Consider the following 24,589-nt stretch of genomic DNA (forward strand, 5'->3'; position numbering starts at 1 on the left):
GTTTTACGGTATTTCTGTACATATAGCTTGTTGCCAAGAAGGAGCACATTGTAGCTAACTTGAATGTCCTCCAAAACATGGAAAAGGACACTTAGTGAAATATGTTTATGTATATTGTAATTCAGTAGTGTTTTGTGAAGATATCTCTAAGTAGTAAAGAGAATGTTGTCTTGGTTCATCTACTGCACTGCCAGCATTTTCACTTCTCCGTGGCTTTATCACACCCTGCCATGATGTTAGGGGGCCTACTCAGGGTAGCTGTCTGTCAACTGGAATCATGGTGTTTGTCTTCCGGTCTCTCTGTGAATCATGGTGTTTGTCTTCCGGTCTCTCTGTGAATCATGGTGTTTGTCTTCCGGTCTCTCTGTGAATCATGGTATTTTTCTGTCTGTGGACTGGAATAAGAATGTAGAATGGATCTGTCTTTAAACTGGAATCACCTCTAGATGCATTCAGTTATAAATTTGAAACTTTGAGAATTATGGCTTCTTTGGAAATATGTTTGTACATTAAAAAATCACAGGATAACTAAAATTCCTGTAATCAGGCATTTTATGTTAAACCAGTAGTCCAGGTATGTACATCCAGTAACGGATGTCTTCTTTGGTAAAAATGATGGGATTTCACATGACTAGGTTATTTCATTATTTTTGTTAGCAAACCCATTTTAAAGGATTAGAAGTTATAAATCTTTTTCTGTATACTATTATAAGTAAGTAAATCTACACTTGCAGGCCAAGTTGTACTCCAGTCATACTAGTATTCTCATCAGAAAATCTGAAAGATTACAGGATTATTTTCAGTGTAAATGAAAAGGTAGTCGTTTTTGTGGCTGACGCAAATATATAGAGATACAAGTGTGATTTTGTGTGGTATTGTGACCTCTTGACTACATAGAGGAATTGTAAAACAATGGAATCACATAATAGTTCACTACTTGATTTAACCCGACCATTCGGGATAATTTATATCCATTATAACTCATTAATCTATACCTGCTAATGTGCTTCAAAATGGCCACATCTTTAGCTTCTTACCATGTAGTACTACATATGCACTGAATCGATTTGGACAAAACTTAGATTAATCCTGAAAGGGAGGTGATTTCATCTTGTTAAAATGGGAACCTCTATCACCTAGGGCACCTTGAGATGGGACCAAAATTTTATTTTATAATCCTACAGTTGAAGGGTCTGTAGATATCTTACAGGGTATTACCTGGTAATGGTATTCAGATCAAGTCCCTGAGGTCCCATCCTGCCCCAGTTAATGGCCGAAATGTTTGATTTGTTTCTCCTGCATCATTTTTGGCTAAATATTTTTGTTTGATATTTGACTGGAAATGCAATATCGTATTCTTGATTAAAACTCTTCATTATCAGTCGTCAGTTAAAGTATTTGAGTATGCTATTTTATTTGTCGATATGCTGAAATTCATTTTGACATATCATTATTGTGTACCATATTTCATCACCATGATGCTGTTCCCATAAGGACTAGACATATATCTACCCTGAATGAAACATTTAATTCCAGGATCTTTGACCCTAAATGACTCAAAGTGTCAATAGACTGTAAAAACAATACAATACCCCAGGATCTGACCTCTAACTAAATATCTCATTCTTGGTCATAGGAACATGTGTCTAGCCCGTGTCTGTACCACACAGGACAAGCTGAGAAATAAATACTGCTTAACTTAGATGTTTGCCAAGGAATGGATGTAATAGAACAATATAATACCTGTATCACCAACTTATCTGTATGTTGCATTTTGAAAGTGAAAGCTAGAACCATGTTTTACTGTAAATCAGTTGTTAATTAAGGGAAATTTATATTTGATTTCACAAAATTATAATCACATAAAATCGTGAAAATTTCAATAAAATTTCAGACATTTCTGAAACCTAGTCTTAATTGTTATTTCTACCGGTACACTACATAATTTATGGTTTACAAGACAGCTATAAAAGTTGGTGTCTGTCCCCCTTCCTCTGTTCATCCAAAGTTTATTGGTGGACAGAGTATCCCTGTTGATGTGGACAGTACCGCTGTTGATGTGGACAGAGTATCCCTGTTGATGTGGACAGAGTATCCCTGTTGATGTGGACAGAGTAACCCTGTTGATGTGGACAGTAACCCTGTTGATGTGGACAGTATCCCTGTTGATGTAGACAGTACCCCTGTTGATGTGGACAGTACGTATACCCCTGTTGATGTGGACAGTACCGCTGTTGATGTGGACAGTACCCTGTTGATGTGGACAGTACCCCTGTTGATGTGGACAGTACCCCTGTTGATGTGGACAGTATCCCTGTTGATGTGGACAGTAACCCTGTTGATGTGGACAGAGTATCCCTGTTGATGTGGACAGTACCCCTGTTGATGTGGACAGAGTAACCCTGTTGATGTGGACAGTACCCCTGTTGATGTGGACAGAGTATCCCTGTTGATGTGGACAGTATCCCTGTTGATGTGGACAGAGTATCCCTGTTGATGTAGACAGTACCCCTGTTGATGTGGACAGTATCCCTGTTGATGTGGACAGAGTATCCCTGTTGATGTGGACAGAGTACCCCTGTTGATGTGGACAGTACGGCTGTTGATGTGGACAGTACCCCTGTTGATGTGGACAGAGTATCCCTGTTGATGTGGACAGAGTATCCCTGTTGATGTGGACAGTACCCCTGTTGATGTGGACAGAGTAACCCTGTTGATGTGGACAGTAACCCTGTTGATGTGGACAGTATCCCTGTTGATGTAGACAGTAACCCTGTTGATGTGGACAGAGTATCCCTGTTGATGTGGACAGTACCCCTGTTGATGTGGACAGTAACCCTGTTGATGTGGACAGTATCCCTGTTGATGTGGACAGTACCCCTGTTGATGTGGACAGTAACCCTGTTGATGTGGACAGTATCCCTGTTGATGTGGACAGTAACCCTGTTGATGTGGACAGTATCCCTGTTGATGTGGACAGTACCCCTGTTGATGTGGACAGTATCCCTGTTGATGTAGACAGTACCCCTGTTGATGTGGACAGTACCCCTGTTGATGTGGACAGTACCCCTGTTGATGTGCACAGTACATCAACATCCAGTCCCTCAAGGTTAGATCTACTTTGCCCAATATTGCTTCAAACCAAATGTTGTATTGTGTTGTATTGTTAAACGGCCCATCGACAATTTGAGTAATTAAGGGCCATCCATTCCGTCGCTCAGGACTAGTATAGGGAATAAAAGACTTTAACTCTATGTCCCCTATTTGACCCTGCCACCGTCTCTACAACATTCGATCCCAGTAATGTTCCTGATAAAAAAAGTAATTCAGTAGCAATATATTTTTTTACATGGTATATGATTTACATATAATTCCCATATTGGGACCCTCTGTCCCGGCCCATCAGGGAAGCCGCGCATTCGATCCCAGTAATGTTCCTGATAAAAAAGTAATTCAGTAGCAATATATTTTTTTACATGGTATATGATTTACATATAATTCCCATATTGGGACCCTCTGCCCCGGCCCATCAGGGAAGCCGCGCAATAGATGTATCCTCCTTTCATACACCATTGGATCGCCATTGTCCAATATGCCCCTGTTTCATAAAAATTCATTCAGTTGTTCAGGATTAGTAGCAGTTTTAGCAATTTACCTATATTTTCCCTAATGGGTCCGCCTCTCTGACCCCAGGGGAACTACATGTACATCCTCCGTTTCTCCTTTGCTTAATTACCAATCGAGGGTTGCTTGAATGAATCTGCTCGGTGATAGTGCTATATAAAAGTATCCTAGGTCCGGCTGACCGGTCAGATGACCGATTGAAAAATGAAAAATAGATAAATAGATAAACTGTCACCACCGATCATACTCATTTTTATTACTCATTCATGTTACACATAAACACTTATACGATTTTCGATAAACATGACGGAAACCTCGTAGGTGGGAGAAATAAGATGATTCTTACAAATGACGTGTGCCTGATATACACGTATACATGCTTTACCTATAACAGAGACCTATATACTATGCCTATAACAAATAATTAAAATGACAGTTATATGCTAATATAGCAACTTCAGTTTCGTCATTAATACATACATAGATGTAAAGCCATGTGTTACGAAATCGTTTGTTCATAAATCATTCTTGATTAGAATATTGTAACTATGTTAAAATAGAGTAAGAGTAAGTAAGTTTGATTTAGAAACATAAGATGTTGTCTAAGCGAAAAATCACGTGAAGACAATCACTTGCGTTCCTTAAGAGGGAAGTTTTATAAGAAGCAATGCTTATTATAGATGTTCTAATTCCATGTGGTAACTTGTTCCAAGTCTGGCATCCTGAAACTGCTAAATTATTTCTAAACATTTGGTACGGTGCTTGGGGATCTGTAAAATTAAGTGCAGACTGTAAGTCGAAAACATTGCCTAAATGTTTCTACACCATTGTACTTTTCCTAAATTGATAAAAACATGTAATGACAACCAGTTTAAAGAGGAAGAAACATCCACTGGTGAAGTGTCATAGGGAACAATCAATCTTGGTGGTGTGGCCACACAGCTAGAGCATGCATATCATCTCCAAACTGTTGAATAAGCGAGGAAATACACAGGGCATTGCAATATTCTACTTTAGCATTTGTGGGAAGTTAAGTACTTATTAATTACTCTCAACAAAACTAAGCCTTTATTTGATTTTGGTTAACACACGTAGTTGTATGGTCTGAATTCCCATTTTAGTCGACTCTCTGTACCTGGTCAAGCAACATGTTATTTACAATATTGAATGTTTTTACATTGTCGGTCCATCCAATGTGTCTTGGAAGCTGACTTTCATAAATAAATACAATAATATATCCAGATAAACAGACAGACGGTAGGCTTAATTCTTTTTATTGGCTTGGTCACTCATGGTTAGCTTTGAAATTCCTTGAATCATAGGTTCCTGACGCATAAGACAGGAAAATGATATGTAATATATATATCGATACTCGATTTGGCCGCCTCCCGTCGTCGACAACCCCCAACAGTCTGTAGTGTACAGTACCCCATAATGACATATCGGCACTCGTAATTTTTTTGTTTGTAGTCCTGAATTTTTTTCCCACCTAACTTTGCTGTCATTAGAGACTTGTATATATCTGATATAGGCCTACAAGTCTCTGCTGTCAGGGACGTTAGCCAATTTGACTCTTTACAGGATATTTTGAGAGTTCTTCAGATTTTATACACATTAGACTTCTATATTTATTATATCCATCATCATTTCATGGACGATAATGCATCAAGTATTCATGCATTATCGTCCACCTGTTGCTTTACTGTATCCATATAAAATCATTTTGGGACGAAACGTCCATTAACACTTCGGCATTTGCACGCGCGGGATATTTTCAAATGTCTTGGCCGTTGGTCACATCAGAGACTTGTCTATATATCGGATGATATATACGTCTCTGGTCACATAGAGTTCCATCATAGAACATGACTTTGTACATGTCACGGTAGCCACCGCCTTCGGCCCACACCAGCCAAAGGGTTCATAGTTGTTATTTCAACTATTACCAAAAATGCTAGTGTTACTGTATCTTATTGTATTTTCTACTAGATCTACTGTTTATACATTATGTGTCTTGATAAAGGGGCGGATTGCCTCTTAAAATTTGACATTGTTCATGGCCACACTGTTAGAATTACTTCTTAAATATTAACATTTCAAGTAATTCGTATCCATATTAGATCTACATATTACTTTCTAGTCCGAGTTTCCTCGTCTAGGCAAAAATCGAATATTGCTTAGGCAATAATATTTCAGCCTACTGTAGGCAATATTTTACATTTGCCTAGGCAAAATCCTAGGCAGAAATAGTTTTGAAATAAAATATTTAATTATGGCACCCTTCCCGCGCTATAGGCACCTAGCTTAATAAATCTAGCTGCGATAACGTAGCTCTGGACGACGGACGGACAATTTCTGACAGATGGTCGTCGTCGGAGAGCAGTGTAGGCAGGGTATGCATATTCGTTCTAAAATAAATCTAGGCTACCTTGAGGAATTGCTTGATTATCGCTACCTTGATCTGTTTTCTGCCTGCCTAAGACCGCTTCTAGTTACTGGTCTATGGGCCTTATCGTCATCGGATACTCACGGATTGATTTCATTACGTAGCATAGTTCAATCAATCGTGGTATAGTCCGACGATGGGGTCTTATGCATTGTTTTACGATGTCAGGCGCCCGTGCAAGGCATCGGCGACGTGAGGTGCGTTCGTTTCGGTATGGTCCCCATGATTTCGTGTACGCCGCAACCGGTCCCGGACCCGATCCCCGTGCCAGGAATATTGATATTATTTTTTTTCTCAGCAACGACTTAATGAATAAATCTCATGAAAAATCTGACATTTAAAATAAAATGGAAGTAAACCTAGTTGTTGATACAAATATAAGATTTGAAATGAAATAAGTAGTTTTTGTAATTAAATTTTTTATTTGTATCAAAAACTAGGTTTACTTGATGCATGGAATCGAAAATATCGTAAAAGTAAACCTTTATTTACGAATAAAGAGCCAAAAACCATAACTTTTCACGGTTGAGTGCGGCGTACACAAAATCACACTCTGAAAAATGTAAATCGACGATTACTAAAGTTGTAGGTATTACTTCAATTCCATTTAAAATGTCAGATTTTTAAAATAACAATATGAATTTATTAGAAAAAAATGAGATTTATTCATTGAGCCGTTGTTGAGAAAAAAATTAATATGTATATTCCTGGTACGGGATTGGGCCCGGGACCGGGTGCGGCGTACACAAAATCACGGGGACCTTTCGGTATGACCGGAAGTGTTCTGAACCAGGCAGTGAGGCTCAGTCACCGTGAGACATGTTGTCCGTGCTGACAAACAACACATCGTGCTTGTTTCGTAAGAAGCATGCATTTCTTCAGTTCGGAAGGGCGATATCCTATCGGTTCCAAGACATTTCACTAAATTGTCGGAAGGTAATAACTTATAACCAAAGTCCGGCAAATCGGCTGCTAGGCTTAAGGGGCATCTAAACAGCAAATCCAGTCAAAACATTGATATTTTACAGGCCTATAAATTCCTACTATGGTGCAATTTCACCGAAGTAACATGATGAACTTTTAGAATGTACCATGACAAACCGTCGGACTTGCTGTTGACATGTAATTTGTTAAGCTGTTTGTAAATTTCAACAAAACGTAAGAAAATGCATGTTTCAGGGGGACATAATTAACTCATTTGTATCCCATATATTACACAAACTTGCCATGTCGTTTTGCTCACAAGTGTCTAAAGCACAAAATAGGAGGTTTGGTCATTTTCGAGACTTAGAATTATTCCATGCTACATCTTACCACAAAGTTACTATATGGAAGAAACTGATAGCATCTACAGCAAATTATTCGTGATTGTAAGAAGCTGCATGTCCAAACAAATATTTTGGTATATAACATGACTATTTTTGTGCAAATCTTCAGATAATTATTCGTGTTTGAAATTCAACATAATTCTGCTATATAGATGACCCTTAATATTTCCTTAGCCCGAGTTGATCACAAGTTGGGAAAATCCTGTCTGTTCAGTAGTCCGACAGTACGGTACCTTTTAAGAACTCTTTCTAATTACTTTTAATCTATTGCCAGCATAAAACAAGATATCTTTTCTCTTCTTTTTCTTAATGTTTTGAAAACAAGGGTAATAAACGCCTGAAATCTGAGAAATATATTCATCAAGAACTCACAGGAACTCAAGAAAGACTCCAAGAGCGATAACAAACTTCAGCTGTCGAAGCACAAAATGGTTGCCTGTCTTAAAAACGGAAATGTACAACTAGGGATCAAGGGGAACCTAATTATGAAATATGAGAACCTTTCTAAGAAATAGCGATAACAAACTTTACTATTATCGAATAATTCAAATTGGCAGCCTGTCGTCAATCTTGTGTACTGATCAACTGGTCCTAAATTCTGTACCATATTTGGAATAAATGACGCTACCATAGATATTTCAAACACCTCCAGCACATCATCTCTTCTTGGCCTCTTAGGGTATGAGGGATCCCCAAGTTCAGGTAGTTGTTTTGTCTGCCCTCATTTTACAGTTTGTCCAATGACATATTCCAAATATAAAATCACAGTATTCTATAGATATTCATCATCATTCATTCTTGCTTGTTTACAGTCACCTTCTCAAGGCAATATGGAGTCCAGAGGTATTGCAAACAGGACCAAATTATTGCAAAATCACACTTGGAGGATTCTCAAAGTGCCAGCAAGAAACTTTCTAAAGTATGAACCAGAGCAAAGGCCTTTTCTTAAATCAAACCCTGAAAAAGATGGTTTATCGAAGAGCAAATATGAACTAATTTATTTGAATGATTCTTACTTGGTGTATAAACGGGCTGGAGATTTGTTGCTGTTGGTTTCATTAATGTTAATACCTGGATTGTGCTACAGTTTTTATACAGACACTGAGAGGAAGGATGTGGACTTTCGCAAACCAATGGAATTACCTTTAAAGTATCAAAGCGTGTTTGGTGGAGTAGTGTTTATATCTTTTGTGTTGGGGTGTTTTACAACAATTCGTAGAAGTCCATATCGTATATACAAACTACGGAGTAGCCGTGGTCTTAATTCAGAGTACGTTGCTATCTTGCCAGACAGGATAATTTCTACTAAGCAGCTACCCTTCAGTTTACTGGAATATAAGGAACTACCGAAACCTCATGGATTAATGCGCAGCATGTTGCTTGGGAATACTTACATCAAAAACAAGGGTTGTGTGGTAATTGAAAGTTCTTTTGTATCTCCACACTTTCATAATGAATTGAATGGTTACATTGGCTGATTTAAATATCCTTGCTGAATATATGAAAAATGTGGGTGCCATGAATCACAAAAAATGTTTTGATAGACATTTACATGGCTCCATACATTCATAATAAATCTATTTTTAATACCATATTAATAAATTGTATTGTGTGTTTTTTATGTCTTTATTGATTTAATGTAATTTTTATATGCTTCAGCTGATATTGTCTTCTGTGGCCAAGACTTCTGTCCATGTCTATTAGTTCACCAGTCATAAAGTGCAAAGAAATTTAGTATATTATGTGTTGATAGCGGTGTATAGTCATTTTACCACAATACACTGTGCTATTCCATTCTCAAGCCATTGTATAAATGTGCTGACTGTTGGATATATATTTGTTATATCCAATATAACCTTCCGGTCTTTTTATTGGTCAAGACTTTGAACTTTGACTCTAGCTAGCTGCAATTGTTATTGATGCAGACCTGCCAACCTTTCAAATTCAAAAATAGTAATTTGGCCCATTTTTGAGCAAAAAAGAGTAATTCTTAACAATTCTTGCCAAATCTATTGCATCAAAAAGAGTAATTTGCTACTATTTCGAGAGAAAAAAAGAGTAACGACCACCACAAAATAGTAAAGATTACTATAAAATAGTAGTAGTTGGCAGGTCTGTTGATGTCATCACCGGCCATCACCTGTACACCTTATTTGCATATGTGAGCTTCAAGCCGATATTATTGTGGTAGAAACAGGTCACACAACTCGTGATTTTTTGGATATGGAATTCTTTTCACACTCAGTTATTTTTTAAATGTTACAAAAGATGTTTGCTAAATTAGCTCTGGTCTTTTGTTACTTAAAAAAATAGCTTGCTCAAGTGAAATGAATTCCATATCTAACAACCACTCGTTGTGTAATAATGTGCCAACTGTAGGATATAGAGGATATTGAATGGTTTCCCGTTTAATATAACATATATTTCACGAGTATGACAGAATATCGATATTTATACGAGTGCGAAGCACAAGTGAAAAATATCGAAATATTCTGTCATACGGTGAAATATATGTTATATTTAATGGGAAACTATTCAATTGTCTTTTTATTGCATTTCATAAACTTAAAAACAAAATTAAAAACATCGAAAAATTAATAGTGTCAAAAAGTGCGGGAATCAGGAATGACATCTCTTTGTGACGTTACTCCACATCAACTTGACAGCGCCATTTTGAAAGGACTGATCAACGCGATTTAAGCGTTTTCTGCTGTTATAGGAGAATATGTGCATGAATAGCTAACGTCAAGTGAGTATTTTGTCAAAAACTAGTCTGAAAATTTCAGAAATACAGCAAAATAACCAATTTATCTATCTCCGCCTTGACTGAAAAAATCAGCAAGTTTCAACGAGGTGAATACAAAGGTGCGATCTCATTGGTCAAAAACGGAAAACTTATATTTTCACTGCAAAATCTTATAATTTCACTGCTCATCGCTGCAGTGAAAATATAAGTTTTATTAGTTTGATAAATTTCAATATTTCACTGGCAAAAATGCAATAAATATGTATATTATATTCCACTACGGTCTTTTAATTGGCCAAGAATTCAAACTTTGACACAAGCTGCAATTGTTATTGATGTCATCAATAATCAAATGAGTTGTATCACTGGGTCTGTCCGGCTGTCATCTGTACACCTTTTTTTATTTTTTTGCATACACAAAATAAGACTTGGCCATGTTTCCCTTTCATAAGACTCATGATTTTTGGATATGGAATTTATTTCAAACGAGTATGTTATTTTTTAAAAGTTACAAAAGACATTTGCTAAAGCTTGTGTCTTTTGTAACTTTTAAAAAAATAATGTACGAGTGTGAAATACCCATGGTTTACTTTTGAGACAATAGATACACTTGTGATCTGACAAAGATAACACTGGGGAATACAAAAATGGCATTTTGCTCGCCCGAGAGTGATTTATTAACATTTTCTTGAAATATTGTCTTTTGTAACTTTTAAAAATAACGTACGAGTGTGAAATACCCATGGTTTACTTTTGAGACAATAGATACACTTGTGATCTGACAAAGATAATTATAAACTGTTACCAATTTTAACACAAAGTTTTTAAGATGTTGCCTCCTGATGTTTACCTGTCATCAATTTAGTTTTATGGTATTCACCTTACCCAAGGTATATTTCATTTTATTAGCTCACCCGATTCAAAAGACCAGGGAAGCTTATGCCATACCATGATGGCATTATTCCTTGTCAATGTCAAAAAGATTTAACAGCTTCTTCATAAGTAGCGATTGTAATTTATTTTAATTTGACTGGAAGCATCCCCAAAATTGTACAAATGGTTGGACTGATCCCCAAGGGGCTGAGCCAAAAGGGACAATTTGGCTATGTTGCTCTAAACAACTTCTTCTCTAGAAGTATGCACCAGATGTCATTCAAATTTTACTGGAATATCCCTAGGGGAATTAAGCCAAATCTTTAAAATCTTTTTTTTTTGTAGAAATGACAGTATTTTGTCTTAATTTAATAATAAAGGTCCCTATATCAGAGATGTGGATGCCTTTAAGCAATCAGTTTGTCTATCCATGAATTTAGTTCCCAACTGTTTATTGACCGATTTACATTAACTTTGGTCAAGATGTTCAATTCACAAAGATTAGGGTAAAATACTGTATCTTTTCACTGATAAATAATTTGTTGGTCGGAATTTAACATGGAGTCAACTGACCAAAGAATAAATTCAATGGTTAAAAGGTCGAGGTCATTTGGGTCCAATGGGAAGTGTTTTACCATCACTGAAATATCCAGATGAGCGATACTGGCCCTCTGAGCCTAGATCTTATTTTTATTTAGAATTTTATTTTCACAACACCAGCCTTAGGACTTTTGTATACCCCCGCAACGAAGTTAGGGGGGTATACTGGAATCAGGTTGTCTGTCCGTCCGTCCTTCTGTCTGTAGACACATTTTGTCCGGACAACTCCTCCTAAATATAAACCGATGGGCCGATTCCAATGAAACTTCACACACATATTAATGATCATGTGTAGATGTGCATGCCACTTTCTTTTTCTCCAAATTATGGTTGCTATGGCAACTGGTCACTATAAACAGGTTTTCCGATAAGAACCATAACTTTAAGTTTGTCCAGACAACTCCTTCTAAACCGAAGGGCCGATTTCAATGAAACTTCAGAGTGACACAAATATAGAGGACCATGTGTAGATGTGCATCTCACTTTCTTTTTCTCAATATTATGGTTGCTATGGCAACTGGTCACTATAAAAAGGTTTTCCGATAAGAACCATAACTTTAAGTTTGTCCGGACAACTCCTTCTAAACCGAAGGGCCGATTTCAATGAAACTTCACACAAATATAGAGGACCATGTGTAGATGTGCATGCCACTTTCTTTTTCTCAAAAATTATGGTTGCTATGGCAACTGGTCACTATATTACTGGGTTATCTTAGTTAGCATCTAATTAACAGTTCCAATTCACCATTGACTCGTGCAGATTGCGGGGGTATTAGTCAGCCATCCTGGCGACAGTTCTAGTTAATGTATGATTGTAACTGACTGACCCTATACTGTGACCTTTTGAAATTGATGCAAGATAGTGAAAACTTGATACCAAATTTGTTTCCTTTAATACAAAACATATAGGATAACAATCACTCAACCATTTTCTGTAAATGTGGTCATAAAGAGTACTAACGTTGGTAATGACAATTGGTAGAAGCTTCAAGTTTCCTTGTATGGAGTTCAACAAGAGGCCCAACGGACCTGCTCTATTTATAGATAAAGGATCATTCATAATATTACAAATATTTATACAAAATTTGTTTCCCTTCCCCAACAGATTTTTATACCCAATTTGTCAAAATCCATTCAGTCCTTTACAATTATTAGTGATTTGAAGGAAAAGTTGACAGATGGACGACGAATCGGACCAGGTAAGCTAAAAATCTTTGTGATAAGTATACTCGGCCCGTATAAAAACACAAGACATATAGCCAACAGATTTGTGTGGAGTGCTACTAAAGTTCGTGAAAAGAAATACAAACTGACTGGGAAAAAAGACGCTGACACACTGTATTGTAAAGGGAACCATGTAGTCCACTTAGTGTAATACTTGGACTGGTTTTGTTACAAAGCTGTAACTCATCAGAAGTAAGATGAGCGGACTTTGCAGCCCTTTGAGTTGCAGAGTGTGGCAGATGGAAGGAGGCATAATGTTGCTCTAGGTTGTATTGTTATTAAACGACTACACTGAGAGTGGATAGACCTTCAAGAAAAATGAGAGTTTAAAGTTTATGTGTTGTTTTGAAAAAAGAGAATGGTTCATGTTACTGGGAGATGAAATGACTAATTATAAGATAAAAGTTGGCATGGTTCCATACATCGGTAAACGCGTGTCTCTGTAGGTTCCATAATTGGATGTGACAATTGTTGCATGTGCTGAATGTTCCATTTACCAGTCAGCATGCATGTTGCAGTTTATCTGGGTGACTATAGAGCTCAAGTTGTATAGTCAATGTATATCTCGTCTCCAGTGAGATAAACTTGTATAGTCAATGTATATCTCGTCTCCAGTGAGATAAAGTTGTATAGTCAATGTATATATGTATATCTCGTCTCCAGTGAGATAAACTTGTATAGTCAATGTACATATGTATATCTCGTCTCCAGTGAGATAAACTTGTATAGTCAATGTATATCTCGTCTCCAGTGAGACGATGTTTGATGACGTTATATTGATGTAATAATCAGTTCCCTCGAGATAATGCCGCGACTTCCTGGAATGGTGATCGGTATATGCGAAAATGACATAAGAGCATTGTGTCCGAGACAGAGTTGTAGTGAAACAGAAGAGTGATTTGTTAACTTATTTGAATTAAGATTTCATTTCTTTGAACATCCATGCCAATCGCACAACACAGAGACTGCCCAGTAGCACTCCATTTCAACTTTCAATCCCACTTCAAACTGGAAACGATCGGAATACTACTAGTGTATACTACTATATACACCAACCCTTTACCACGAAGCCACTAGGGAGCAAAATGTGTTGCAAAATCATATTTTTGTCTTAATTAAATAGTTTCATCATTGCAAAATCATATTTTTGTCTTAATTAAATAGTTTCATCATCCTCTAATGGAGGACCTTTTTTGACACAAACCATTAGACTTGCAGAAGATCTATTAACTGAAGACTTACATGCTAACCGAAATATAAGGATTGAATGTTTCACAGTTCGTGTTTAATTTTTCTCAAGAGCAACTCAATTCATCACCATATGAAGTTGACCAAAGCAACATACAATCCTTAAATGTTAATCCTCTGGATTGTAGTTCTGTTTTATGTGCATGTAGCACAACTGTTTTGAACCCTCAGAATCCTGATGCTAGTTGTAATCATCAAAGAAAGATCTATATTTTTTGTTATACTTGTCAAAACCAATACATTCTTTTCATATTTTAGCCCTACTTTGAAAATGCTATTTCTGTAACCAAGATATGAACAGAGACTCAATATGGAAACTGGAAAATATTACTTTTTGGATCTTCTAAAATTCCATTACATCAAAACCAGAAAAACTGAATTTCTTGTACAGGCTTTTAATGGACGCTCCGTAAACCAATAATTTAGTCTATTTCTTAGGCTTATTGGCCTCCTCCTCTGCCTTTTGTCTGGCCTTCTTTTCTCTGAAGCCCTTCAGCTTCTTGTTAGCACGAGCTTGTCGAAGGGCAGTAAAAGCACTGTACTTCTTCTCCTCGGGCGTGATGGCCCTGGCCTTCTCAGTCTTGGCGACCTGTCTCACTGGCATAATAACAGGGCTTGACAATTGTTTGGCCATCTTGATTTCTTCAGCCTGAAATTTTCAGAATAATGATTATTAATTTGAGTTAATACTACAAAACAAGAGGCCCATGGGGCCTGTATCGCTCACCTGGTTGGATTTGACCAAATGTCAAAATAATGTTCATGTTCAATTCCTTTTGTTTGTTAACCTCAAACAATGCTATTTATGGTTATAGCGTGGGGATCCCAACTGCTTTAAAGAAATAATGAAGTCCAGACTCTCTGAGTTTACAACATGCATTTATAACTTTATGACTAGTAGTGATTTAAAGGAATTACCTCTATTTCCCATATGGGGCCCCGCCCCTTTGGCCCCTTGGGGGTCAAAGTCACCATTATGCAAAATCTGTTCCCCTTCCCCCAAGAATGCTTCTGACTAAATTGGGTTCAAATCCATTCATAACTTAATGACAAGTAGCGATTTGAAGGAATTACCTCTATTTCCCCATTAGGCCCCGTCCCTTTGGCCCCTGGGGGGTCAGAGTCACCATTTATGCAAAATCTATTCCCCATCCCCAAAGGATGTTTCTGACCAAATTGGGCTCAAATCCATTCATAACTGTATGACTAGTAGCGATTTAAAGGAATTGCCTCAATTTCCTCTATTGGGCCCCGCCCCTCAGGCCACTTGGGGGTCAGAGTCACCATTTATGCAAAATCTGTTCCCCTTCCCCCTAAGGATGTTTCTGACCAAATTGGGTTCAAATCCATTCATAACTTTATGACTAGTAGCGATTTGAAGGAATTACCTCTATTTCCCCATTAGGCCCTGCCCCTTTGGCCCCTTGGGGGTCAGAGTCACCATTTATGCAAAATCTGTTCCCCTTCCCCAAAGGATGTTTCTGACCAAATTGGGTTCAAATCCATTCATAACTTTATGACTAGTAGCGATTTGAAGGAATTACCTCTATTTCCCCATTAGGCCCCGCCCCTTTGGCCCCTTGGGGTCAGAGTAACCATTTATGCAAAATCTGTTCCCCTTCCCCAAAGGATGTTTCTGACCAAATTGGGTTCAAATCCATTCATAACTTAATGACTAGTAGCGATTTGAAGGAATTACCTCTATTTCCCCATTAGGCCCCGCCCCTTTGGCCCCTTGGGGGTCAGAGTCACCATTTATGCAAAATCTGTTCCCCTTCCCCAAAGGATGTTTCTGACCAAATTGGGTTCAAATCCATTCATAACTTTATGACTAGTAGCAATTTAAAGGAATTGCCTTAATTTCCCCTATTGGGCCCTGCCCCTCAGGCCCCTTTGGGGTCAGAGTCACCATTTATGCAAAATCTGATCCCCTTCCCCGAAGGATGTTTCTGACCAAATTGGGTTCAAATCCATTCATAACTTTATGACAAGTAGCGATTTGAAGGAATTACCTCTATTTCCCCATTAGGCCCCGCCCCTTTGGCCCCTTGGGGGTCAGAGTCACCATTTATGCAAAATCTGTTCCCCTTCCCCAAAGGATGTTTCTAACTAAATTGGGTTCAAATCCATTCATAACTTTATGACTAGTAGCGATTTAAAGGAATTGCCTCAATTTCCCCTATTGGGCCCCGCCCCTCAGGCCCCTTGGGGGTCAGAAGAGTCACCATTTATGCAAAATCTGATCCCCTTCTGCCAAGGATGTTTCTGACCAAATTTGGTCAAAATCCAATAAGAACTTTATGACTAGTAGCGATTTGAAGCAAATGTTGACGGACGGACGCCGGACGCTGCACCATGGCATAAGCTCACCGGACCTTCGGTCCAGGTGAGCTAAAAAGACTCAAATAACATATTTTTAAATTTAAGTTTCGTATGGGATATATTGTTTTAAAGTCTTGACCAACTTTGCATTAACACTTATATTTTTCCAACATTGTTTTTATCAATGTTATAAAAACACATTTTAAAGGAAAAAGTAGCCATCGAATGAAAACTTGCTATGAGTGATAACTTGATGTCAATTTCAATATTTAAGTATTTTGGACAGCAATTTATTTTTAAAAGATGGAGTGTCTGGTTAGTTTCAGTTTGTTTGGAGTTCTGTCATAATCACACAACACCCAAAAAGAAATTTGTAATTTTCTTCAATTACAAAAACAGCTGTTTCCAGGAATTGGGATTCTTAAAATACATCCAAGTTTACACAAATTAAATACAAATGGAATGGAAATTTTTAACTATAACAATTCTAGTATCTTTTTACCAATTAACTAATCAAACCATCTCTCCACAACAACACAAACCCCTAAAGAAAGCTCGACACAGATATTTCGCTTTTGACAGTTTGATCATTGGTTGAAATAACAGGTATAAGGTCCCATATCATGTATTGCAATTGAAATACACTATCTATATATGCAACATTATAAATCTTCCTTGAACATATGATAAAAAACTCACTGTAGCATCACCCTTCCTGGGTTTGCTCTGCTTCTTTGGGAACAGGATGAGTTTACTCCTGTATTCCTTCAGCCTCTGGACATTCTGTTGGAGTGACTCGACAGATTTGTTCCTCCTCCTGTAGTCTACTGCAATACCAATAGTCAGTGCCTGTCTCTTGTTGATTCCAGCTTGCTGCAAGATCAAGTATCAGTCATTAGGACTCATCACTGATATTTTTCATTTTTTTTTTATTTGGGAATTTTTCATAAAAATATACAGGCATCTCAAACCAATTTTCTCTAAATCTTGAAGAGTGTATTGAAGTGGATTCAAAACATCAAATGATCAGAAATATTTCAATGATTCCCCCCCCCCCCCCCCCCCCCCCCCCGAATTGGTTGTGGTTGTACTTCTAACTCCCTTATTAAGTCAGGTGCAGATTTGAAGGGACATTGTATTTTACAACTGAGGTTGTCTGACGTCAAAAAAAGCACAACAGTTTCGGAATATGTTGATGGTTTTTTTTTTTAACCACTAATCCTGGTTATAACAGATTTTATTCAAAAAGCTTTCAGTATTTGGCATAGTTCTTTAATTTCTGAACATCCAAAAAATCTTAATTTGAAAGAGTGAAAAATTGCCAAAAAATCAAAATCAAACTGGTACAAAAGACATCATCTTCGCTAGCCAAGGCTTCTGATTACGTTACACTCCACGAACCCTTGGCAGATATAGGCGTCAGTTCTGGCCCTCTAGCGGTGATTCGAAATTACCACCCTTCACGCATGAAATTTTCGACCAATCAAAACAAGCGTTACCGATTTACTTCATCGGTGATGTTTACAAACACACATCGAGGTTTGGTGTCATTTCGATGAGATATGTGATCAATGACTTATATGAACTGCGAATGTTCCCCCAAAGATTGTGATTTTTGTATTTAGGTAAAATGCCATGACATAGTCGGCAATGTAGCTCTGTACTGGGTGCCGCAATTTTTGTTTACTGCGAAACCAAGCCAGAATGTAAAACGCGATTTGATTGGGTGCCCTGGGATTCCAGGGCGCGACGGTTTGAACACGACTATATCCGCCAAGGGTTCGTTGAGTGTAACGTAATCAGAAGCCTTGGCTAGCGAAGATGAAAAGACATAAAAAGTACAAAATCAAAACTGACAGTTATAAAACACACGGACATCTTGCCAATTTGCAATATTTCAATTTTCCAAAGGTTTTCCCGATCATAGTGAAAGGTAGTGAATTACCAACCTTAAAAAAAAGAGGTAAACGCATAAAGGGACACAACCAGTTTTTCTTTGAGCAGTGCCTTTTTTTGACACTGCAACTCAACATTGTTCATACTCATGTAATCCAGGCATCAATGCAAAGACAGTAGTGCTCCGACACAATGCAGAAAATGAATGTCTGAATTGCCTACATAGCACAATAACTAGTGTCACGACTCATAGTAATAGCACATCAGTAAATTTTAACTTGCAAACAAATAATCAATACGAGAGACCCAGAGGACCTGAATCACTCACAAGGACAATTACTTGAATTAGAAATTGTTGCAAAATTACTATTTCTAAAACTCATGTTGACCATAGTCTGTTTGTGATGTTTTAGGAAATAGTGATAGAGAGGCGATATGATTCTCTAATAAATTGGTGAATCATGATGTAGGATTATGCATAGGTGTATTGTCCAAGCAAACTTGTGGTATTGAAATACCAAAAATCATCTTGAATGTTTTGTTAAATTAGAAATAACCAATGTGAAACCGTTTACATGTAGCAATATGATGCATGATATGAAGCATAACCAATATGAAACCTTTTACATGTAGCAATATGATGCGTGATATGAAGCATGTTCTCATTTGCTCAATAGTTTTCTAGAAGTATGGATGGAGTATGGTCCCCACTCATGCACCATAACATAACCTCACTGTCACTTTATGCCATATGAGCTAATAACTACTTCAAGAAGAGACAGCTCTATTAAAGACAAGTTGCCTTTAAATTTTCCATTTTTTTTTTGGTTTAATGAAGAATTCAATTTTATAAAGACCAATTATGAAATAAATGTGTTGTTTCTATCTATGTACCGGTCTCCTGGTTAATTAAAATGCAACTTATTCAACAAATACAGAAAATATTTCTCTGGGGTGAATAAAAGGGTTGCAACTACTAACTTGGCATTACTCAACAATTTGAGTTGTTATCCTCGAATCCGGACAGATCTAAACTGATATTTGCACTAAACAATTTCGGAATAGATTGCTGTTAGATTCACTATATCATTGGTAGATTCTTTCTATTCCAATTCAACAACAAAAATTGCCATATATTTTGCTTTTGACAATCTTATTTGGCACAAGATATTACTAATCTGTTTCCATCACGAAGATGATAGCTGTAGGCCTAAAAAGGGGGGTGAAACTGTTAACAGCGGTGTAACTGAACCGCAATACTTTTCTTTCGGTTCGGTACATGGTATAGCAAAGGCAATTTACGGTACATGTACCGTGAGCAGTAATTTTTCATATGGGTGTCTATTTCACTATGTGCCGGCAGAAGGTAGACACAACAATATAATACAAAAGCTGGTTTCTGATTGGTCAAACAAATCTGATGAGCCCAAATCGGAAGAGGCATTAAAGCAATATTTTGATGGGAAAATGACGTTAGTGCTGAAAAGATTCCACGGCTTCCTATCGATCTTCTGTATAGGAACATTTTGGTTTCTGATTAAGGATGCAATGGCAGCTACTTGCAGAATTTGTTTTACAGATATTCAACGTTAGCTATTCATCTATTTGTATTTTGATTTATATATCTTAAAATAAACTGAACCGAAAAAACCGAGCAATCAACTCTATACCGCAATACGTATCAAACCGTGCTGAAAGTGTACTGTTTCACCCCTAGGTCTAAATAGGAAAGACACTTGTAAAACTCTCAACACATGGTTGGCCTTTTCAAACATTACCAACCAAGAGGTGCAAAACTGAAAGTATGGAAGACTTCTTGAAAATGAAACTCTGACATTAGTTTATATTATCTACCATATCGAGATTGACAAAACTTTTTAAAACTAGATTATCATAGCAACTATCCTGGATTACGCTGGAAGGCCCCTGGAAATTACATTAATACAACCGCCTTTAGGTGTAGGTGGCTTCATTTGACACAGTCAGTTAGTTTTGTGATTACAACTGGGATAAATCACTTCAAGAACAAACACTGGTCATATCTGTGAACAAGTTTTACTCAAATGAAAGCCAATAATGACTATCTTAACCGTAATCGTCAGTATGAGGTTTTGTACAGTCGCTCTTTACACACTTTCTCCTTCATTTTGGATGTGCAATGAGGGAGATCTCTCAGAGGTATGGATTATTGCTCCCAAATTATGATTGAAAGGTATGTATCAATTTGAAGAGTTTCCTTCTATACATATCATTGACTTAATTACATGGAATGTGAGCAATATTTTTTAAGTTTTGAGCGCAGAATTCCAAAGAAAATTCTGGTTGTGTCCTTTTGCAGTGTTTACCTAATATTTCTGCTCAGTAATTTGCTACCATTCTCATTGCTACCATTCTCAGTCTTCTTATTATTTACCTTTAGTTCATCAAGAGTAAACCCTTTTCCAACTCGTAGTTTTGTGTTGTACTTAAATGTTGGGCACCGAACAATGGGCCGAAGACATCCTGCGACTGGGCGAGGAGCAATTCTGTGAGCTTTCTTGACACGCGTCTCGTGCCTTCTCTTCTTTCTCATTGGCTGGTTGAACCATGTCTTCACCATACGCTGCCAATCCTTATGAAAGTGCCCATTGGGCACAACATTTGCTCTCTTTGGGGCCATGGCTAAAACAAAACATTTTTTCAATTATTATCACACGAATGAAATAAAGTCACTTAATTTTTAATAATGGTACAACCTATCTTACATCTGATCATTAAAAAGAGACATTTGTTTTTGTTGAGGTTCTATACGGATTGTAAAGAACATTGTATATGATTGATATGGGGCCGAATGACGACGACACCTTTTAATAGACGTTTATCCATAACCAAGTTATTTGAGGTTGATGAAAAGCCAAAAGCGCAGACAAAATAAATATACCATGATCTTTGCGGCACGAACGTTTTCAGGGGAATCTCAGGATAGAGCACCAATCTTTTATTCTTGTAATTTGATTCGAAAGAAATAATTGAGCTTTAAACTTATTTTAAAAATCGTCAAAATGTCATTAGCGCTATCAGTCCATTTGTTTTCAAAGGACATGCAGTCTTAATCTTAAAATTGTGACAGAAAGTGACCACACACTTGAAAACTTTAGTTCTTTCGTTTCAGTTGATTACACGACAGTAAAGACATGTTTCAATATATATGAGATTTTTTAAAACGCTCTGGATTCAAATAACTTCATATCATTTCGTTTAAACGGCATAAATCAGTCTTGTACACTTTATTTACAATTTCTGGCGTGAGCAACACGGTAACTTTACCGAATACACAGTCGATAAACTATACCATCTGCCTTCTTGTATAGAAAAATATCAACCAATAAATGCGAATGGAACATCTTACATTATAATTCTATCTTTAAATATCACAAAGTGTCAAAGATTGGTCGTATACAGAGGGATTTATTTCAGTCGTTCAGTTTCAACATACCGTCACAGAATGGCCGATATTGAAAAGGAAGTACAAAAGAGTTCCAACGGAAGTCAACACTGCACAAGCGCCTGCAGTCAATGTTATTATCGCCAGGTGAGTTTTAAAGAGGTATGACTTTTGCTTAATTTTCTTCGCACTTTGTTATTAGTTCAGGAAATTCGTTTGTGCATCATAGGTCTTTTTATTTAACAAGCATGTATTTGCTCGCAAGATGTTTGCGTTTACCTGCATTTCGTCTTTTTACACACTTGCGTCGTCTGCTAAAGTGTGAAGCGCCTGCAACACAGGCCACAGGGGACTGCGGAAAACATGGTGTTATTTTAATTTTGGTAGGTTCTAGCATTTTATGTTTTATGCCTCCTTTGATGATTGGTACTGCTGTGACAACGGAACTTTCCTGTTTTGCATATTATTTGACCTGTATATATTACTTTTTTTCATCGTACATGTAACCATAACGTGTAGGCAAATAGCTTACACGGCGCCATGTTATGTGTGTACACAAGTGCTGTTTATGATCTACCTTTACTCCTTCTCAAAACATGTCAGCTGCAATAAATCAGTTGAAACTACAAACTCATACACATCACAATTTCGTCCTTGTACAAAGTACCGAAAGGAAGTGACAAACAGCGTGTATCCTGTTTGTGCCTCATCTCTTCTGATTTAGTAGTGTGTAAACTTCTAAAGTAATGTAAGTACTGTACTGTATATCAGCTGTATAATATAGAAATATATGTAAATGTATGTTCCACGTGTGCTTATTTTGTGATATGTATTTATATAATGAAATATATATTTTGCATGTACTGTACATACTATATTAGTTACTAATATACTATTATTGATTTGATATTTCTTGATCACCAGTCCACCACAGCTTTATACCATTTCCTGTTCTCATGCACCAAGTAGTGGCAAGTACCATTTCTTGCTACTGCAAGTGTAGTTTCGGTTGTTTATTTGTGGAGGACTATCAAATACTTCAAAGTGTCTTCTATCAGCAGATGATGTTATACAGTCTGTCGCAAATTTTCTTCTTCCTTAGAACCATACCAGCATACCAGAATGGAATAAACTATATATACGTGTATTACCACACCTTGTATGTTCTGAATCTCTTAATGTCATTTAGTCTTCATTTACTCAAAAAATGTTATGTCCTTCCTTTGTTATAATATAATTTTAGGCATGGCCTAATTGTGAGAGCGCAGCAATCCCGGTGCCCATGGAATTAGAGAAACAAGCACACATAATCTAGTGTACTAGAATAGTAAATCCCACGTTACAAAATGAATATATTGCCAACAGATCTATACACTGGTTTGTAATAAAGTATATATCAACAAGAATTATGATTTAGATAACTTACTACAAAAACTAATCGTAGAATAAGTCTTAAAATAGACTGATTAAGCGATGACAAGGTGACGGGACAGCAGATCTCGCAGATGAGCAGCAGACGACAACAAAAAAATTCGGAAGTCCTCTTTACTTTATGTGCTATATTTGGTAAACTTGTATGCAACTCGAACGGACCGGAGCTGCACTCGTAAAACACCGGAAATATTTTCGTTGAAAATTATACCGTTACGTTTTGAATATAAAAAATTAAGAACTTGTTCGTGATAAATTTTATTAACAAATTCTAACTAGTGTGAAGTCAAACATTTGCATATTTTTAAAATCTTGATATTTTGCAATCTCCCGAGAATGTGACTTTGAATACAGTCTTGCGCAACACTGGATCTTGTCGTGACTTCCTGTTTCCGGTTACTGAGAAAGTTTTTGAACTCTAAGTATATTGGGGGAAAGGGGGGGGGGGGGGGTCCGAGACATCTCTACCATTAAGTTCGCTACACGAACGGGCTTTGCCCGTTCGAGCTGCGCTCTCTATAAACACTTCAGATTCTCACTAAGCATCTTCGAACTCAACATAACGGAGGTCATTTAATTTGTAAATACAGAAGAAAATTACATTTCAAGAATCAACCAGTAATTATAGACTTTAGCTTAAGGTACTCATATGACATATAGTTCCTCACATGTGGGGCCGGCTGCGGTGGTCGAGTGGTTGAGGTGTCCCAACACTTTATCACTAGCCCTCCACCTCTGGGTTGCGGGTTCGAAACCCACTAGGGGCAGTTGCCTGGTACAGACCGTAGGTCCTTAAATGACACTGGCTGTTAATAGGACGTTAAACAAAAATAACCCAAACCAATATATAGAGCACTCTCCATTTTGTAAAAGATATGACATACCTAGGTAAGATTCTTTGGCAACTTTGTGCTTTAGGTATGAAATTTGAATAAATGGTTTATTAATACCCGAGTTTACTCAGATAAAGTTTGTGAAGTTAAGGCCCTAAATATTTAAATGATAAATCCACAGCACCTATAATATTCAAGTTATATGAGGGTCTCTTATTTATATTATATTGTACATTTTGAAAATTGTATAATTATATACACCACTGAATGGAAATTCATTTCACTTTGAAGTGAAACACATGGTAAGAACTGTACCTGTCTGAATAAGCAGTTTGAAGAGAAGTTATACACAGATGATCAGATGTAATGAACTGTAAAATAAATATAGGATTAAACTGCATCATACATAAAGCAGCTGTGATGTATCTCAGTACTGTACAAACTGTATTATATATATATAAGAGGCAGGTATATATATTTATGCTGTGTGCTTATATAAAAGTATAAACCAAAGTTAGTAAGTGATGTGAACATAGCCTTTTATTTAGCTGAACCTAATGTACAAAAAAAAAGAATATTTGTTTTTGACAGAAA

At 37.0% G+C, this 24,589-nt stretch overlaps 3 protein-coding genes across 4 annotated transcripts; 2 read left to right on the plus strand and 1 right to left on the minus strand.

Moving 5' to 3' along the window:
- The first annotated feature begins 1,948 nt into the window (after nucleotides 1–1,948).
- On the plus strand, nucleotides 1,949–5,783 carry LOC117338577 (mucin-17-like). Its single transcript, XM_033899935.1, has 5 exons — nucleotides 1,949–2,068; nucleotides 2,248–2,352; nucleotides 2,572–2,637; nucleotides 2,790–3,109; nucleotides 5,765–5,783. The coding sequence occupies exons 1-5, from the start codon at nucleotides 1,949–1,951 to the stop codon at nucleotides 5,781–5,783; spliced, it is 630 nt and encodes a 209-aa protein (XP_033755826.1).
- A 1,047-nt stretch (nucleotides 5,784–6,830) lies between these two features.
- Nucleotides 6,831–9,014, plus strand: LOC117338077. The gene is made up of 2 exons (XM_033899268.1): nucleotides 6,831–7,006; nucleotides 8,211–9,014. Exons 1-2 carry the CDS (start codon nucleotides 6,890–6,892, stop codon nucleotides 8,874–8,876), a joined length of 783 nt encoding a protein of 260 aa, XP_033755159.1. The 5' UTR covers nucleotides 6,831–6,889; the 3' UTR covers nucleotides 8,877–9,014.
- Nucleotides 9,015–14,468: 5,454 nt separating this feature from the next.
- On the minus strand, nucleotides 14,469–21,892 carry LOC117337033 (60S ribosomal protein L13-like). 2 transcript variants are annotated; one of them, XM_033897783.1, is made up of 4 exons: nucleotides 21,783–21,892; nucleotides 20,721–20,968; nucleotides 17,111–17,284; nucleotides 14,469–14,738 (listed from the first exon to the last, which is right to left on the minus strand). In XM_033897783.1, the coding sequence occupies exons 2-4, from the start codon at nucleotides 20,964–20,966 to the stop codon at nucleotides 14,517–14,519; spliced, it is 642 nt and encodes a 213-aa protein (XP_033753674.1). In that variant the 5' UTR covers nucleotides 20,967–20,968; nucleotides 21,783–21,892; the 3' UTR covers nucleotides 14,469–14,516. The 2 variants fall into 2 exon arrangements, with proteins under 2 accessions (XP_033753674.1, XP_033753675.1); XM_033897784.1 differs by having other exon boundaries at nucleotides 21,696–21,809.
- Nucleotides 21,893–24,589: the final 2,697 nt, after the last annotated feature.

The sequence above is a fragment of the Pecten maximus genome, chromosome 11 (genome assembly GCF_902652985.1).
Source record: "Pecten maximus chromosome 11, xPecMax1.1, whole genome shotgun sequence".
Taxonomy (NCBI): domain Eukaryota; kingdom Metazoa; phylum Mollusca; class Bivalvia; order Pectinida; family Pectinidae; genus Pecten; species Pecten maximus.

Excerpts from the sequence above, each read along its gene's own strand:
- LOC117337033 (XM_033897783.1), bottom strand. The coding sequence starts at position 20,966 with ATGGCCCCAAAGAGAGCAAATGTTGTGCCCAATGGGCACTTTCATAAG. Across the intron at positions 17,285-20,720 it reads TTACTCTTGATGAACTAAAG|CAAGCTGGAATCAACAAGAG; the intron begins GTAAATAATAAG and ends TTGATCTTGCAG. Across the intron at positions 14,739-17,110 it reads CCAGGAAGGGTGATGCTACA|GCTGAAGAAATCAAGATGGC; the intron begins GTGAGTTTTTTA and ends TGAAAATTTCAG.
- LOC117338077 (XM_033899268.1), top strand. The coding sequence starts at position 6,890 with ATGTTGTCCGTGCTGACAAACAACACATCGTGCTTGTTTCGTAAGAAG. Across the intron at positions 7,007-8,210 it reads TTTCACTAAATTGTCGGAAG|TCACCTTCTCAAGGCAATAT; the intron begins GTAATAACTTAT and ends GCTTGTTTACAG.
- LOC117338577 (XM_033899935.1), top strand. The coding sequence starts at position 1,949 with ATGGTTTACAAGACAGCTATAAAAGTTGGTGTCTGTCCCCCTTCCTCT. Across the intron at positions 2,069-2,247 it reads CCGCTGTTGATGTGGACAGA|TACCCTGTTGATGTGGACAG; the intron begins GTATCCCTGTTG and ends TGATGTGGACAG. Across the intron at positions 2,353-2,571 it reads ACCCTGTTGATGTGGACAGA|AGTACCCCTGTTGATGTGGA; the intron begins GTATCCCTGTTG and ends TGATGTGGACAG.